The sequence below is a fragment of the Solanum stenotomum genome, chromosome 7, assembly GCF_019186545.1.
Source record: "Solanum stenotomum isolate F172 chromosome 7, ASM1918654v1, whole genome shotgun sequence".
NCBI lineage: Eukaryota > Viridiplantae > Streptophyta > Magnoliopsida > Solanales > Solanaceae > Solanum > Solanum stenotomum.
Genome location: NC_064288.1, coordinates 51,888,083 through 51,907,686, shown reverse-complemented (window position 1 = coordinate 51,907,686; position 19,604 = coordinate 51,888,083). Strand labels below are relative to the sequence as shown.

The 19,604-nt window shown below is 31.4% G+C and overlaps 1 protein-coding gene across 1 annotated transcript; it reads left to right on the top strand.

Annotated features, from left to right (window-relative positions):
* The first annotated feature begins 8,201 nt into the window (after nucleotides 1-8,201).
* Nucleotides 8,202-13,895, top strand: LOC125870741 (probable E3 ubiquitin-protein ligase LOG2). The gene is made up of 3 exons (XM_049551243.1): nucleotides 8,202-9,084; nucleotides 12,036-12,534; nucleotides 13,475-13,895. Exons 1-3 carry the CDS (start codon nucleotides 8,612-8,614, stop codon nucleotides 13,592-13,594), a joined length of 1,092 nt encoding a protein of 363 aa, XP_049407200.1. The 5' UTR covers nucleotides 8,202-8,611; the 3' UTR covers nucleotides 13,595-13,895.
* The last annotated feature ends 5,709 nt before the right edge of the window (nucleotides 13,896-19,604 follow it).

The following is a 19,604-nucleotide window of genomic DNA, read 5'->3' as shown; positions in this document are numbered from 1 at the left end:
TGTTCTATTGTTTCTAATGATTTATTATGTTTATGTTGCAGGTTTTCTACAGTTTCTATTAACTTTAGTATTTCATTGTCTTTCAATTGAATGTGTTCTGTCAAATTTATTATTAGATTTGTAATAGTATTTAAGTGATGGTGATCGCTATGTAAGATATGTTCTCCTTCTATGAAGTTACACTTAATTACTGATTCAAATTTTAGTCTTCGATATTTTTTTTTCTGAGATAACTTCTAAGTCTAAATATTCTAACTTCTTTATACTTCCTATTTTATTATTTTTATGCTAAGTACAAGATTTTACTTTTCCTGTCATGTCGTTCTAGTCTATTTTATTGGATATAATGGTTAATTCTAGCTCCTATTATAGGTAATTGTAAATTTATTTGTTTAATTTCTTGGTTTATTGAATTTATTTCTTGTGTTGAAAGTATGTCTGAATATAGTTCTAGCTGTTTTAAATATAGTTGTCTTTGCTCTATTAAGAAGTCGTATATATTTGAATAATTTTCTTTTATCCGTAACAAGTACCAATGATATTCCTGGTCAATTATTAACTGTCTTTCGTAAATTATGAGTAAAATCCTACTCAGTACTCCCTCATTCGGTTCCTTTATCTAGTTTGGTAGTTTCTGTTATTAAATCTAAGTAATTTCTCCCAAAATTACTTTTTTTTAATTATGATGTTCATCTCTCTTTACTCTACTCTGTTCATCTCTTTCCCTTAACCCATGTTCTTAGTACCTGCTTCTTTAACCATACCCTGGGATACACAGTCCTTTTGGTTCCCTGACCATGGCGTGCTTTCAACTTCCCTAGGTATTTATAGGTTAATCCATCGGGGTTACTAAGAAGGTAATGAACTAACCATTTATTAAGAGTAATTTAAACAGTATATGAACATCATAGTAATATAAACATCATATTATACGGTCATTATAACATTACATAACAATACATAATATAGGGAGAAACTTACTAAGATCTAGAAAACTGATAACTACTTACATGATAATGGTCGGAATGAGATTTCCCTTTCGAGAGTCCCCGTGTGACCTTGCAGCTACTTGAGAAAATAAAACTTTCACTCTTTGTACACAAAAACACTCACACTTTTTTTATATGTAAAAACTGAAACCTCAATTGCTCTGCTTACTTTGCTCTCTTCACTCCCCTCTCTCTCTGCTCTCAGTTTATTTTCTGTCTTTGTTGCTGGCCAATGGTCTCTTATTTATAGCTGAGAGGTCGGACTTGAAATTCGGATTTCAAATTTTAAATAAGTTTTCTTCACATGTCGGGTGCTCATTGGGACCCATCGTCACATGGCCTTTGAAAACTTTCTTCAAAATAATTGTCCTTTGTCGGTCTCTTTTGAGTAGTGGAGTCTCTTTTACTGTTTACTTTAAAGTAATGGCGTAATATGTCATTGCTTACGTATCCTTTTTTGTAGTCTTTCTGGACGTCATTGCTTACGTATCTCTTAAGTATCTAGGTTGTGTAATGCTTCTGTGTTGAAACTCATTCCTGAATCATCGTCTTCATTGGGGTTTGAGCAAATTGATCCATTGACGGATTGTATTCGTCACTTCTACTTCCTGAATCCTCGGGATCAGAATTTACTAGTTCTGGTTCTGGTTCTGGTTTTGGATTTGGGTATTCTTGTATAACTTCTTTAGTCTTTTCGCTGAGTAACTTGTAAAGAGAACTTTGTACTAATCTTTTGATCTTTTTATCTTTTTTTTTTTCTTTTGAGTAGGAATCCTTTAGTCTTTTTGCTTGTCTCCGTTCCTATTGTGGTTATAGTATTGAAATTTGCTGGTAAAATTCTCACATTTTTTGGCAAAGTGTCAACCATTAACGGATTTGATAAATCTTTACTTGTTACCGTTTGAACAGGACTAGTTGTACTGTTAGCTGATACAATAGCTCTTTCTACATTCTTTGGGGAATGCACACCCGTCTTATCCATTTTAGAGTGAGATGGAGAACTCTTTTGTTCTTTAGGATTGTCTGGTTTTTGTAATGGTATTGTCTGGTTGATATCAAACTGCAAAATCTTTATTCTTTCTTCTAGGAAATGGACATGTTGGGTCAATTTTTCTTTTTATTTTTCAAGTCTGTCAATATTTTGATTTTGACTTCTAAAACCTTCTGTCATTAAAGAACAATGATCACAAAATATGACTTTGTCTGTGCCTTTCTTGATGTTGTATTGTATGAATGGTCTTGTGGTTTGTCTTAATGCTGGACTTATGAAATAATTTGGCCCCAAAGTTCCTCTTGCATAGTCTAGGGCTTCGTTTAAATCATCGAACCCTTTGAAGAGGGGAGTGGGAAAGTCTTTTAAAGAATCTATTAGTTCAGTCCATGTCTGGAAAATACCTGCTAGTCTTCCTTGAACCACTACATAGAATTTGAACTTTTAATTCTCAGTTTTCTCGGTAAAATAATGACTTAGTGAATTTAGTACGGAAATGAAATAGTTGTTGTCTCGTGGTATTTTATTGTTATGGAAATATTACATAAAATACAACATGTGTATATATATATATATTAGATACAAAAGTTCCGCCAATTTCGGGCTCAATATACATTATTTTATTTGTTTAAATTTTATAATTTTAAGTCAATTATTTTTATAATATTTTAAACGTACTTTTTGAATAATATATGTGACACATGTGATATTTTGAGAGTCCTAATTTACAAGCAGCCACAACAAATCTAAAATGACTAAATTATCCTTAAACTTAGTGGATATTTCTGGAAAGCGCACATGTCAATCAAGACGTGTGTGTTTGTTCCCTCTTGTATATATATATATATTTAAATAAATAAATAGCAAAACTACCAGCACATTAAAAAAATTTGTTAAATGAAGATATGCTTTAGTTTTTTTTAAAAAAAAATTAAAATTTTAAATGTGTTTTTTTCAAAATAAGTAACCAACTCACGTAACTATTTAAAAAAAAAGGCAAAGTAGTTACTTTTTTAATTTAAATTTAAAGTGGTTACCTAAAACTATTCTACACATTATCTCTACTAGTATACGTACCCGCGCGTTGTACGAATATTTGAAAATGAATATTTTTTTAATTTAAAAATAATTCATATGAATTATTATTGAGTATTAAAATTGCTGGTGCAATCATATATAATGTTTTGATTTTATATTAATAGTTGATGCTAATAAAACTTTATCCTTTAAAGAGATCACACATTTTTCTAACAACTTCTATTTTTCATTGTATAATGAAAATTAATAATAGCATATGTGGTGTGTGTTAGATTGATATTTGTGTTAATTAATTAAATTTACAATTTATAGACCGGATTTGAATTTAGCATTAAAAATAATAACTCTAACTTTAGTAAAAATATTAATATAATTTGCAAAATATATTGCAACCTATTAGCACATAAAGGTTTTCTCCGGTCTTCCTCAAAAAGATAACTTTAGAGTGCAAATCAAACTAATGATAGGTGAGTAAAATCATACGCACATGGAACAACGATTTGTTGTGCTCTATTGTTCAACATATTGAAATACTCTCTCTGTCTCATATTAATTGATCATTATACTAGAAATAGTTATCTCATATTGGTTGATCACCTTACTAAATCAAGAAAGTATTGATTAAAAATTTTCTATATTACCCTTGCAATTAATTATTTTTGAAAGTGTTCATATTTGTTTGTAAAATTTTCAAGAAATTTTTAAGGGGTGAATTAGTAAAATTATCTTCTTATTAATGATTTCTTAAGTACCGTGTGAAATGGAAAGTGATCAACTAATATGGAACGAAGGAAATAATTACTCTTAGAAGTATTTTGTTTGTTTATATATTGATTGAGTACCGAAAATGAAAATTTCCTCATTAAAGAATAAAAAGATAATTTGATGAACAAAATATTTTAAGTTAAATAATTAATAGTGTTTGAGGAATCTCACTTTTGTAGATAATCTATTTTAATAAGTATTAACAATTATTTTTTTCGTTGTTTCAGGCTCTCTTAGAGAATAACTCCAAAAATTATAAGTACGAAGAAAGGAATACTTTTTTGATATGGAAATAAAAATGATGGGATTTATTAGCAATTTAATAATATTTGAACATATCTAAAATGTGTATATAAAGGTCCCCATCATCCCAAAGTATCTAAAATTATTAACTTTGAACTATGTCTATATATTATTAATTTAGAATTAATGGGGCAAGCTATATATCAATTTCTCTTACCAACTTTTGAAGTGCAAGGGGGTATATATATTCCTTTGGTATTATTGTTATACATATATTAATTTTGTGATTGCTATTGTTTGATGAAAATTTTGATTCCGACAAGAAAAAAGTAAGTAATTTTATGAGGTAATTTATTTAGAGAAAATGACTAAATGAGCTCCCAACCTATTATTGGATTCTCAATTACACACTTATACTTTACGAGGGTCCTATTACCCCTCTAAACTATTTAAAATTGAAATTATTATCTCTCTAAATGCTTACGTGGCAAAGTGAGTGTATTTCACTCTCTTTGAGAGAGTGAAGACCAAAAAGAATTATTAAAGCTTTGTTTTTAATATTGTTTTCATTTTATTTTTTTAATTTTAAAAAGGAAGTCAAATTAAAACACCCAAAGTAATTGAAAAATTAAAACAAACAAAATCAAAACAGAAAAAGAAGCTACAGAACAATTTGTAAACTAAGCTCCTTTCTTCCTCGGAGCTCCAAGCGCCGGTCCAACGCCGCCGCATTGATGCCGGAAAATCGAGGTACATAGTTGAAGCCAACCTCAATCACACCAAGCTTGAAACTCCTATGAAATTGTCAGCTATATAACTCCCATCATCATAGATCTGCCATGGAAATAACACAAAAAGCTTGGATAAATTTCATCCAAGACAACTAGCTCATCTCTAATTTATTTTCTTCTTCTTAGCAACTTAGTAGAATATTCATGTCAGCCATCAAATTTCACCATCACGATCTGAAAATCACCACCACAAATCATAGATAGAAATCTCTTTCCCACTCTCCATAATCAAAAACTATTAAGTAAATTACTTTACACCCATTTTCAAAATAAACTAACAGTCATTAAAACTCCATTGAAATACCATTTTGAGCTATTGTAACAAACTTTTTCAGTTAACAAAATCCATTCAAACAACTTAATAATGATGGAAATCTCTTAAAAAAAAAAGTTCTCAAAAATTCCTCATCGGAAAAGATTCTGACGGACAATTTATTTTTTAGGTCAATTAAATTGACATTAAATCTTATCATTTATGTACCTATTCCATGACCATAAATTTAATAATAATTTTAGATTTAATAAAAAAAGAATTTAAAAAGGGAAGAAAAAAAGAAAAAATGACATTGATGTGTTCAGGAATTTAAAGAAAAAGAAGAAAGAGAAAGGAAAGAAATGTCAATAAAAAAGGTAACAAGAAAAAGAAGAAAGAGAAAGGAAAGAAATGTCAATAAAAAAGGTAACAGAATAAAAAAAAAAGAAAAGTTACATTTGTCAAACGCGTGAATTTCAATGATTAACTTAAATGTGGTTGTGACTTTTTAAGGAGGTAATAATTTCATTTTTAAATAGTTTAGGGAGGTAATAGGACCCCCGTGAAGTATAAGTGTGTAATTGAAAATTCGGTAATAGATTGAGGGCTCATTTGATCATTTTCTCATTTATTTATAGTCAATAATTCATTCCTACAAGAAAAAAGTAAGTAATTTAATGGGGTAATTTATTTATAGTCAATAATTTTATTTTATTTTTGGGTGGGTGGGAGGATTTTTAAATTTTTTTTTTTAAGGTGTCAAGGTGTATTTCTTTTCAGTTATTGTGTTGCCCGTAAGTACTGTCTGATCGAATGAGAGAAAGTATCATATGTCACTTTGAAATTTAACATCAAGTGAATTCAGTCATATATGACATAAATTTCATAATGAAATATTGTCTGAAGTTTAATTAAATGAACTTCAAGTAAAATTTGTTGAAGTTCAGTTATATATGTCCTGAACTTCATGAAAATGTAGTTGATATTTAATTATATACTACGTAAATGAATGAAGTTCAGCCATAAATAGCTTGATTTTTAAATAAAAATAATTGAAGTTGTTTGCATCTAAATTATCTGAAATTAAAATTTAACGAGTTAAACTTCAGACACGTAAGTTTGAACCTTATATTTAGCAGGCATGAAATCAATTTAAAATGACTAAAAAGGAGTAAAAAGTTAAACCTTATGTTGGTTATAGATCATCCTAATTTAATTTCGGTCAAGATCAACTTATTACTTTATTAATACATGGGTTAATTTTGAGAATCAAATATTTTTTTTGGATGCAAGTTATGAAATGGCCTAAAGACCAAATAAGAAAATATTATTCACCACTTTTTATAATTGTTGGTGCTATTATGGTGAATGATGGTGGTGAATATAGATCTTTGCCCATTATAAAAAACTTTATATATATTAAGCACAAGTGGTACTTTTAGAGCACAAACTCAACATGTAAGCCAAGTATTTTATTCCCAAAAATATTAAAAGAAAAAAAATGAGAAAAAATTCATTGCTTTCCCCTTTTGTTGGTTAACTCTATCCACTAAACATCATCCAAAGTAGAGTATATCATAATTTTCCATAAGGTTAGCTAATATATTTATGATTATATTGTGGCATCTTTTCTATTTAAAAAAAATTGAGTATGCTAAACAGCTGCAAAAAATAAAAATAAATAAAAAAGTTCAAATATGTCATTAATTTGAAATTGATTAGGTATGTGTTTGCCAATACTTTAGTTCATATATACTCTTATCGTTCAGTAATTTATCCAAATATATCTTGATTTAACTGTAATCTCTAATTGACCTAATTAATGGATTAATAAGTGAAAATAGTCACATATATGCCCTTAAAATTTGTGGAGAGGAGGAACTATATGATTAATAGTTGGTTGAGAATTACGAGCTCTCAAATTCAATGGTCAACAAAAGCAAAAATATAAATGATTTGTATATATTTGTTCAAATTTAATTGGATAGAGTTATTTGATATCAATATTTTTAAAAGTGCTTTTGGGATGAGTCTCGGAGCGAGGCATGCTAAAAATATTTCAGAGCGCAAATGAAAGCCTTAGATCCATAGAGCATAGCACAAATGAAAGACTTAGATCCACATAGAATAGCACAAATAAAAGACTTAGATCCATAAAGCATACTTTCTAGAATTTAGGCATAAGCATCGAGCTTAAAAACATAAGCCCCGAATGACAAAGCATTGGCTCAGAACATAAAAATGTATGGCTCAAATGTTATATTTGATATTTTTCTATTTTAAAAGTATTTTTGCTATATATCATATATATTGTTTATTATGTAACACTATTTATACTTTATACCATTATGTTTTCATATTGTTGCGCTTTTTACTAAATTATATAAATAAAGAAAGCAATTCTTATAAAAAATACACACTACCGTAAATAATGTTCTTAAATAATTATGCCTAAAATTGATAAAATAGAAATTTCATAACATTATATTCATGATATAACTTTTATTTATTGTTTGTTATTGCTTTTACATATTTTATCCACATGACTTATGCCTCATCCCATAAAACATAAAATGCCTCACCTTGCCTTCCCCGTTTGCTAAAACACCATTTGATATCTATACTAATAAAAAAAAAAACATATCTATTATATAAAATTAATCGAAATACACGAAATACACAAAAGTGAATAGTGTATTTATAAAAAAAATTATGAAATGGGAGAAGATAAGTGCATATATTAGGCACAAGCAACTTAAATAATTAATCAAATCATTGCATTTCCAAATTCAAAAAATAAAGAAAGGATAAAAGAGAAGATAGGTGAGACTACTCTTCGTTTTTAGTTAAAGGTCTCAAATTTGAGTTTCTTTTAATATAACTTGTCTTTGTTAGAGAATAATTTATCCTCTATTATTATACTTTTTGATGCAAATCTAATTTTAATTTAGATCTTAGATTTGAATATGGCTTTTCCTTAGTTAACATTCATCTTTTAATGTAAACTTTTCGATACAGATACGAATTTAGTCGAATATCAATAAAAATATCAAACACAAATAAAAAAAAGAAAAAGAGAAGATATGTATGCAGAAAAAAAGAGAGCTGTTCCAATTTCCCCTTAAAATCTTCAATTGATGCTGTTGATGGTGGAACTTTACGCAATCGCATAATATCCTCTTCTTACCCATTTCCCATTATCCCCCACCCCCCTACTCCACCCCCTACCCTACTCTCCAACCCCATTATCATCATCATCAAGATTCCTTTTTCCACTTCCTCCATAATCATCTCTTCAATTTTTACATATATATCTTGTTTAATCTCATAGTTTCTCTTCTTCTGTGCTGTTTATTCAAAACCCCATTTCGTTTTTTCTTCACTTTTCTACCATTTCAGGTCATAATTTAAGAAAAGGGGCAAAAGGGTGTTTAAATTTTGTTTATTTTCATTAATGGTTTGATTCAAAGTTTGGGAATTTTCGATTCTTGATTTGGGTTTTTTGGTTTTGGGGTGAAAAGTTTGATTTTTTTTGTTAAAAATGGGTAATATGGGAAGTAGTGGTGTGAACGGCCGGCGACGGAGTAGTAGCCGGAGGAGCCACCCACCGCCGCCTCCACAACCACAACCGCCACAGCCGGAGATAAACGCGAACAGGTATGTGTTTGCGGCGGCGACGCCTTATCCTACTACTCAATACCCAAACCCTAATGCTCCGCCGTATTATCAATACCCGGGTTACTATCCGCCTCCGCCGCCGGCGATGCCGGTGCCGTTACCAGCTTCGTATGATCACCACCATAGGATGGACCCGGGTCATGCTAATTGGGTTAACGGGCGGTACCCTTGTGGACCTATGATGCCTCCACCAGCTCCATATGTGGAGCATCAAAAAGCTGTAACAATAAGGAATGATGTTAACTTGAAGAAGGAGACTCTAAGGATTGAGCCTGATGAAGCTAATCCTGGCAAGTATCTTGTGGCCTTCACTTTTGATGCCACAGTTCCTGGGAGGTAAAAAAAGTTGTTCTTTTTTCATTTTACCTGTTTGTTTTTTGGTGAAGTTTATGCAAATTTGATGTTAGTATACGGTATCTGCTTGAGTCTTGACTGTTTCAGTTGAAGTGTATTCAAATATGTGTAGTAGTATTAGTACTTGTTCATGAGCCGAGCGTCTATCGGAACAACCTCTTTATCTCCCAAGGTATGGGTATGGTCTGTGTACCGCAGACTCGGCTTGTTGAGATTACAGTGAGTAGTGAGTATGTTGTTGTTGTTTATTAGTACTTGGTTCATAAAGTTGAAATAAACGAGTTTCAACTTGGTACTTTTCCATCTGAATACTTTAATTTGTTTGTTTCTTACAGGGTCAGAGTTAAAAACTTCAACTTGACTCTGGTATTATGTTCGTATTGTGGAATATAAGTTAAATAATGGTTTAATTGGTACCTTTCCCTTGAATTCTTTAGTTTGATGGTTTCTTACAGGGTCAGAGTTAAAAACTTCAACTTGACTTTGGTACTATGTTAGTATTGTGGAAAAAAGAAGTTAAATAATGGTTTTAGAAATTATCGGAAACAACCTCTCTACCTCTCCCAAGCAGTGGCGGAGCCACCTTATCATTAGGGGTTCATCCGAACCTCCTTCCGCCGAAAATTATATTATATTTACATGGTTAATAATTTTTTAGGTATATATAGTAGATGTCGAACCCTCTTCGGCTACTTCGTGTGTCTATTTCTTCAGATTTTGAACCCCCTTATCGAAAAATTTGGCTCCGCCACTGCTCCCAAGGTAGAGGTAGGTCTACGTACACCCCACCGTTCTCAAACCCCACTTATTGGATCGCATTGGGTATGTTGTTATAATGGTTTGGAAGTTAGTTTGATATATAAGAAATAAATTCAATATTTGGGAGTTTCAATTTGGTACCTTTCCATTAAGTTCTTTAATTTGATTGTTTCTTGCAGGGTCTATGTAAAAGACTATAACTTGACTTTAGTACTATGTTAGTATTGTGGAAAATAGTTAAATAATGGATTTGGAAGTCAATCTGATATATCAAACATGATATTATAGTTTATATTTGAATAGGTAAGTGTATTTAAGTTCTTGAAGTATGTATAGTATTGTATGATAAAATTTTCAATAGAGTGGTGTCCAACATCTTGGAATGTTCCAACTGGGGTGAGTGTCTGTTTATAAACGTGTCGGAGGGAGAGGTGTACTAGATTTATTTGTTCAAGAAAGTTTTAAACTTTTTAGTCATTCATTAATTTTGGAAACACATATAGACACTAGTAGGATTATTGATATTTGGTTTGCTAGGGATTAATTTGTACTCCTGCTTTCTGTGAGACAATCTTTTGACAACCTCCCGAATCATAACTGCAGATGGATACTTGTTGAGAGAGAAATTGGAAACTTGATCAGCAAATTTTATTTTAACTTGGACATTAATGTAATTTCATTTTGTTGTTACCAGTCCTGCAATCTCTTTAACAAGCTTGGATGAGTAGATAAAGGTGTCTATTTTAGAAAAAACAAATGAGAGGTTTCTGCTGCTAACTTTGAGGATCCTGTAGAGCGTGTCTTAGCACCAGTGGCAGAGTCATCTTTGTTCAAGGGAAGTCAATTGACACCCCTTCGTAAAATTCCAAAACGTAGATAGGTCAATCTTTTATTTGTATACGTTGAATCTCCTTGGCTTCTTCATCATTTTTTATATATATTTTGAATCTTCTTAGCGAAAATCCAGTAATCCTAGTTCCGCCACTGTTTAGCACTACTTTGGGTCAGTTGAATAAGCCTTTGGGTCTAATTAATAATTACTCGTCTACAAAAATTGGAAGTGGTCTCTTGTTTAAGCGCTGATGTTGAAATCTCTTGGTATGTACTAAATAGCAACCAATAACTTTGGTCTTAATACAAATTATTGCTTTCTTTTTTTATGAAAACGGATGGGAGATGGTAAGAATTGTTTTGTCAGCATATCCTGCATCATTGTGTAGCAGCGTCAAACCTCAAAGAGGCAGTTGATGTGTGCAGTGCTCTCCTTACAGCTATCCCCTTGTTGTAAAGAAGAAAATGATCCATTGAATCTCATGTTGAGACACACATTTAGAAGAAAAAATATAGTATTATCTGAGACTTGGATATGCAAGTAATTTGATAATCAACTAGATTTTTAGTTTTCTAAAATGATAGTAATATACTAGATCAATTACTTCTTAGAATGAATACATCATATATTATCTCGCATGTCTAGAAGTTCCACAATGGTGTTTTATACTAAAAATTGAGGCGGTAATTCCTGAAGGTTGAGATCTGATGTGCTTGCAGATGGTACAATAACCAGGGATCAATGGAGGTGGTTGTAATTTCCAGGGAAAAAATATAATCATGGTGGTTGCTTCTTCTTTGTTGGTCGTATGGAATCTGTGTTCACTTCTCAGTCTTCAGTCATCTGTTGCTGACTCTTAAGAGTAGCATGACAATGTTGATGACTGTTGGATTTATTAAAGGAATAAGTTTTGTCAACTGTGAGATACTCCCTCCGTTTCAATTTGTTTGTCTAGTTTTGACTTTGTACAAAGGTAAGAAAGTAAGAAGACTTTTGAATCTTTGTGTTTTTAAACATGCCGTGTGGAAAGTTGAAATTATAGAGTCGCAAAAAAAGGAAAGAGGCATTTTTTTTTTGAAACGGACTAAAAAGGAAAGTAAGACAAACAAATTGAATCGGAGGGAGTAGTAATTACTAAGAACGAGCCCTGATATGCTTGCAGCTTCTAGGTCACACACATAAGAATTATCAAGTAGTTGCTTTGTGCTTGTTTGTTTATGAAAATTGCAGTTGTTTGTTATTGCTTGGCACTTGGCAATATATTGTTGACTCTTCAAGTGAAATTTAGGTGCTTTCAACGGGAGCTAATCCAAAGTGTTTCTTGATCTTTTTTCTCTTGCAGCATGACTGTCATTTTCTTTGCAAAAGAAGGTGAAGATTGCTGTTTGACTCCCATGAAGGAAAGCTTGCTTCCACCAGTAACTTTTGAGTTTCAAAAAGGTTTAGCTCAGAAATTTAGGCAACCCCCTGGAACTGGCATTGATTTTTCAATGTTTGAAGAGGCAGAATTGTCTAAAGATAGTGAGGCAGATGTCTACCCACTTGCAGTCAAGGCGGAGGCAACACTAGATAACCCAAGTGAATCAGAGGATGGAAGTGCAGCATCAGGATCCACTAATTCACAGATAACTCAAGCAGTTTTCGGAAAGGACAAAGGTGAGTACCATGTTAGGGTGGTGAAGCAGATCCTCTGGGTCAATGGCATGAGGTATGAATTGCAAGAGATTTTTGGGATTGGTAATTCAGTTGAAAGCGACTTCGATGGAAATGATCCTGGAAAAGAATGTGTGATATGCCTCTCTGAACCTCGGGATACTACTGTACTTCCATGTCGTCACATGGTATGATTCTGCCCTTTGTTACTAATTTATGTTGAGTTTTGGTCTCAATCCGAAACACCTGCAATGTCATGATTATATATAGTATGTAGTTTATGCAGCCTGCAGTTAACAGTTTTGCTAATAGAATCTGAAAACAATTCCTCCTGACACTTTTAAGTCTTCCTAGGGTGTGTTCAGTATGGAGGGAAAATTGTTTTCCAATTTTTCGTTCTCGATTGGTTAAACTTTTGAAAAATATTTTATCTAGGAAAACAAGTTTCTTAAAACTTAAGAAAATGGCTTCCTTAGTGAAAGTTCCAGAGCAGCTGTTCCACATTGATGGTGTCCTCACCACCCTCTAACACACACCATCTTCACCCCCATCCTTGTAGCCTCAACACCCTTACGCCCACCCCTATCTCCCATATTATTTGTCTAGATGATATTCAAACAATTTCCTTCCTACCGACCACACCCCTAAAGTTTACCGTTTTCCCTCTTGGTTGCTTCGTGACCTCTCCGTAGCACACCTCACACTTTCTCTTGCCACTGGCTGAGTGATTTAAGATGTCGGTAGAACTGATATTGTTAAGCAGGCTTCATTTTATCCTGCATTTCACCGCAGGCATTTATTAATGAAACAAGCCATATATAAGATACCTGCTTCTAGGTTAGGGCTTGTGTCTCTCTATTGGGCGGAACTTCAAGTACTTTCTTTACTGATTAACCAATTTTCAAATGTTAAAAAGTTCCTAAAGGAGCTACCACGTGTTATCTTGAATTGAGATATTTTTGCTCAACTTCCCTCCGAGGAAGCAACCACCACATTTTTCACCTTGAATTGATTAAAATATACTGAATTTCTTATTTTTCATGGAGGGATTAGATCCTGCATTTCTCTTAGTTAACAAAACTCTAGTATAATGTAACATCACATAATTCAGTATCTTTCTTGATGCAGTGCATGTGTAGCGGATGCGCGAAGGTTTTGAGGTTCCAGACGAATCGCTGTCCTATCTGTCGACAGCCAGTTGAACGCCTCTTGGAGATCAAGGTCAGCGAAGGCGCAGCCGAAGAGTAAAAATAGGAAGAGTTGCCAGAATCCACTCTTGTATAAATATCAGTGTTCTCTTACTTGATCTTTTGGTTTTCCTTCTCTATCCATCCCCCTAGAGTAGAATAATCCAACAGCAGAAAGTCTCTTAGTAATAGTTTGCAAGTGGGATTCCAGTCCTACAAATGGATCATAAAGACTTGCTGTTGAGTTGAGCCCCCCCCCCTTTTTTTTTTTTTACATTTTCTTTTGAGTGTTTTTGAATTCCCTGCATTTTTCAAAAAAAGTTGTTAACTATACCTAGTAAATATACTGTTTGCTTGGTCAATCCTCTGATCTACATTTGGCTTCTATAGTTAGCCATGCTCTATAACATCATTTCATTGTAATAGCCAAGTTTATGTCGGAACCTATTTTTTTTTATGTTGGTTTATACTATATTCTCTCTATGACAACATTACGATATAGCAGCCAAAAAAAGTTTGAACAAATAATGTTATTACAGAGAGGTTCGGCTATAATTAATTCTCAAGTTTTGTTTTGTGTATCTTTCCATTTTGTTGTCAATATTTTCCTTTTAAACCTGCTTTAATAACACTTTTTTTGAGCTCAGGGTCTATTTGAAACCGTTTCTTTACTTTCATAAGGTAGGAGCAAGGTTGCGTTCACACTACCATCTCGAACTCTATTGAGCTTTGGTCTAGTAGGAGTACAACAACTATGTTTAGTGATCAGAGGCACATTTAGTCTCCTGATACTGGATTCATTGAAACTTGGTATTTTTATCCCCTTTTAATTTATTTTATTTCCAAAACTAGCATTCCTCTTTCATGAAAAGTTATGACTTTTACGAAAAGTTGCGACTTTTATGAAAAGTTGCGACATTTATGAAAAATTGTGACTTTTATGAAAGTTGTGACTTTTACGAAAGGTTATGACCTTTCTGAAGTGTTACGAAAAGTTGTGACTTTTATGAAAGGTTGTGACCTTTTTGAAGGGTTGTAACTTTTTCGAAGAGTTGTAATTTTTCCCAAAGAGTTGTGACCTTTCCGATAAGGCACAATAAACATTTGTTCACACTATCATTTGTTGTCTATAAATAGAGAAATTTTCTCTTATTTAAGAACAACAAAAATTCTGAACTTCTTCTTCTGGACAGTTAAATATTTGTGTACTTTGCTCCTATTGAGTGGCTCACTGACACCATTATTTTTGTATCAATGCACTGATATGCTTTTTATAGTGATTAATTTATGCTTATATTATTAATTGTTGTTTTTGAGTATATGCTTTAAAATTTGTTGTTTATGTTTCTGCAATGTTATTGTTACAAGTATTTGTTAGTGCAGATTAACAAACATTAATTGAGTATTCAGACAAGTTTTCTCTACTGGAAGTGTTGAAGGTACAATAAAAAAATCTCTTACAAATCTCTAATTTCTTCATCAACAACGTCATTCCTTCACATACAAGGATGATAATTTTATTCATTAAAAAATCATTTGAGAGTTAATAACTTTGCATGCCCATATTTTTTGGATTTTATATTGTAAGTTATCTATTTTTACTAAATTTTATCAATGGGTATTATAAGTACTTTAAGGATTGAAAGTTGATTGAAGTGTTGGTCAATTTTTTGAGGTATGCTATTTCAAAATATAGGAAGTTTTCTGGTTAGAATGATTGTTATCATCATTCGATATCTAATAGTTTACTCCATTTAATGTATGTTTTTCTCGCTGTTTTGTTGTCCACTTAAAATTGTATTGACTATTTTTCGTTTGGTATGTATATGATCTCACTTGGACAAAACTTTCGTCCTTTTAATGTTTTTCTTTTTTCCTTCTCATTCGACTCTTTTAAATATTTTTGGTGTGAGTAATGACTATTTTCGGCAAGCTTGGTTTGAAGAATATGAAAGAAAACCTACTATAAATAAAAGTAATATCTTAAGCTACAAAATATATGTCTATTAACATAGATTTGTTGGCCTTCATGTCCCAAGTCACTGTTGAGTATTTGAGTTATCTAGGTTAGACCCATTTTTATTTCTTTTCATGTTCGAAATATTTCTTTAACATGAGTCTAGAATCCAACATTTGATCTACTTGTACTTTCATAATGCAACAATTATACGTACATATTTCTGAAAAAGTCGTAAAGTTTCATTGATGAAGCATTTAGAAAGGCCTTTAGAGCAATAGTTTGATGAAGAATGAATTTTTAAAAGGGTCAACAATAGTATTTTGTTGTTGTTTCAAATTTATTTTTATCCTTCTATAAATTTTGTTAGAGTAACAAAGTAACAATAACGAAAAGTGCTAAACATTGGATCTCAGACAAGTAGATTGTAAAAAATTATTTTTGTTATTGTGGTGTACATTTATTCTAACCATAAAATTATCAGATTCTATATTTTTCATATACAAAAAAATAGAAAAAATGATACATCATCGCTACATAAAAACATCACTCAATTTTAACAAGACAATTATATCAACAAACATATATAATAATAAATTATGTAAAAGATAAAAATGATTAGATATCAAGATATTTTTAATCATTCATTTAATATTTACAATTCTTGAGATATAAGATAATGTCAAATCATTTAATTTATGTTGAAATGTTCTTAAAACCTACTAAAATTCACTTTTTTTCTTTCTTATAATAGTCGATTATTGAAAAAGTTGTTCAAACACTTAGAAAGATAATTTCCTAGTAGATATGAATTTGTAACTTTAAATATATTTGTTAAAGCTAAGAACATTAAACCCAACATAAATTTGTGATAAGTTTTTTTGTTGTTGTGATGAATTGTAAAAGAGAAGGATGGGACTTTTGGGATGTAGAACTCAACAAGATTATATTGTTCATTCAACTTGTCTTGTAGTTATAGAAAAGGAATCTAAACACATGATATGCGAGGTAGGTGTACGTCACGAATTTGAATCATATTGTAGATAAAAGTATGATGATAAATTTGGGATGCACACCACTTGTCCCGAACTCTACTGAGTTTTGATCTAGTTGGAGGAGTGCAACAACTGTATTTGGTGATCAGATGCACATTTAGTCTCCTAATACTGGATTTATTGAAACTTGATATTTTTAATACGGAGCATAAATTTATGTTTAAAAGTCAACTATAATTATATTAAGTAATGGATATGAATTCGTAACTTTAAATATATTTGTTTAAAGCTAAGAATATTAAACACAACATAAATTTGTGATAAGTTTTTTTTCCTATTGTGATGAATTGTACAAGAGAAGGATATGACTTTTGGGATGCAGAACTCAACAAGACACTATACTGTTCATTCAACTTGTCTTTTAGTTATAGAAAAAGGACCTCAACACATGATATGCGAGGTAGGTGTACGTCACAGACTTGAATCATATTGTAGATAAAATTTGATGATAAATTTAGGACGCACACCACTTGTCCCGAACTTTACTAAGTTTTGGTCTAGTTGGAGGAGGGAAACAACTATGTTTGATGATTAGATGCACATTTAGTCTCCTTATACTTAATTCATTAAAACATGATATTTTTAATATGGAGCATAAGTTTATGTTTAAAAGTCAACTATAATTATATTCAGTAATAGATATGAATTCGTAACTTTAAATATATTTGTTTAAAGCTAAGAACATTAAACACAACATAAATTTGTGATAATTTTTTTTTTCTATTGTGATGAATTGTACAAGAGAAGGATAGGGCTTTTGGAATGTAAAACTCAACAAGACACAATACTGTTCATTCAACTTGTCTTTTAGTTATAGAAAAGGGACCTCAACAAATGATATGTGAGGTAGGTGTACATCACGGATTTGAATCATATTGAAGATAAAAGTCTGATGATAAATTTGGGATGCACACCACTTGTCCCGAATTCTACTGAGTTTTGGTCTAGTTGGAGGATTGCAACAACTGTGTTTGGTGATCAGATGCACATTTATTCTCCTGATACCGAATTCATTGAAATTTGATATTTTTAATATGGAGTATAAATTTATGTTTAAAAGTCAACAAGTTCTTTTTTTCCTGTTCTGATGAATTGTACAAGAGAAGGATAGGGCTTTTAGAATGCAAAACACACCAAAACACTATACTGTTCATTCAACTTCTCTTTTAGTTATAGAAATGGGACCTCAACACATGATATGCGATGTAGCTGTACGTCACATATTTGAATTATATTGTAGATAAAAGTTTGATGATAAATTTAGGATGCACACCACTTGTCCCAAACTTTGCTGAGTTTTGGTCTAGTTAGAGGAGTGCAACAATTGTGTTTGGTGATCAGATACACATTTAGTCTCCTGCTACTGGATTCATTGAAGTTTGATATTTTTAATATGGAGCATAAATTTATGTTTAAAAGTCAACTACAATTATATTTAAGTAATAGATATGAATTCATAACTTTAAATATATTTGTTTAAAGTTAAGAACATTAAACACAACATAAATTTGTGATAAAAAATTTTCCTGTTGTGATGAATTGTACAAGAGAAGGATAAGACTTTTGGGATGAGGAACTCAACAAGACACTATACTGTTTATTCAACTTGTCTTTTAGTTATAGAAAATGGACTTCAACACATGATATGAGAGGTAGGTGTACATCACGAATTTGAATCATATTGTAGATAAAAGTTTGATGATAAATTTGCGATGCACATCACTTGTCCCGAACTTTACTGAGTTTTGGTCTAATTGGAGGAGTGCAATAACTGTGTTTGGTGATCAGATGCACATTTTGTCTCCTGATACTAGATTCATTGAACTTGGTATTTTTAATATGGAGCATAAATTTATGTTTAAAAGTCAACTACAATTATATTAAGTAATAGATATGAATTCGTAACTTTAAATATATTTGTTTAAAGCTAAGAACATTAAACACAACATAAATTTGTGATAAGTTTTTTTCTGTTGTGATGAATTGTACAAGAGAAGGATATTAGGGATGCAGAATTCAACAAGACAGTATATTGTTCATTCAACTTGTCTTTTAATTATAGAAAAGAGACCTCAACACATGATATGCGAGGTAGGTGTACGTCACAGATTTGAATCATATTGAAGATAAAAGTTTGATGATAAATTTGGGTTGCACACCACTTGTTCCGAACTCTACTAAGTTTTGGTTTAGCTGGAGGAGTGCAACAACTGTGCTAGGTGATTAGATGCACATTTATTCTCCTAATACTGAATTCATTGAAACTTGGTATTTTTAGAATAGAACATAAATTTATGTTTAAAAGTCAACTATAATTATGTTAAGTAATAGATATGAATTCTAACTTTAAATATATTTGTTTAAAGCTAAGAACATTAAACACAACAAAAATTTGTGATAATTTTTTTTCATGTTGTGTTGAATTGTACAAGAGAAGTATTGGGCTTTTGGGATGATGAACTTAACAAGACACTATACTTTCATTCAACTTGTCATTTAGTTATAGAAAATGGACCTCAACACATGATATGAGAGGTAGGAACGTCACAAATTTGAATCATATTGTAGATAAAAATTTGATGATAAATTTTGGATGCATACCACTTGTCCCAAACTCTACTGAGTTTAGGTCTAGTTGGAGGAGTGCAACAACTGTGTTTGGTGATCAGATGCACATTTAGTCTCCTGATACGCGATTTATTGAAACTTGATATTTTTAATATGGAGCATAAATTTATGTTTAAAAGTCAAATACAATTAAATTAAGTAATAGATATGAATTCGTAACTTTAAATATATTTGTTTAAAGCTAAGAACATTAAACACAACATAAATTTGTGATTAGTTTTTTTTTTCTTCTGTTGTGATTAATTGTACAAGAGAAGGATAAGGCACTTGGGATGCATAACTCAATAAGACACCATACTGTTCATTCAACTTGTCTTTTAGTTATAGAAAAGGGACCTCAACACATGATATGCGAGGTAGGTGTACGCCATGAATTTGAATCATATTGTAGATAAACGTTTGATGATAAATTTGGGATGCACACCACTTGT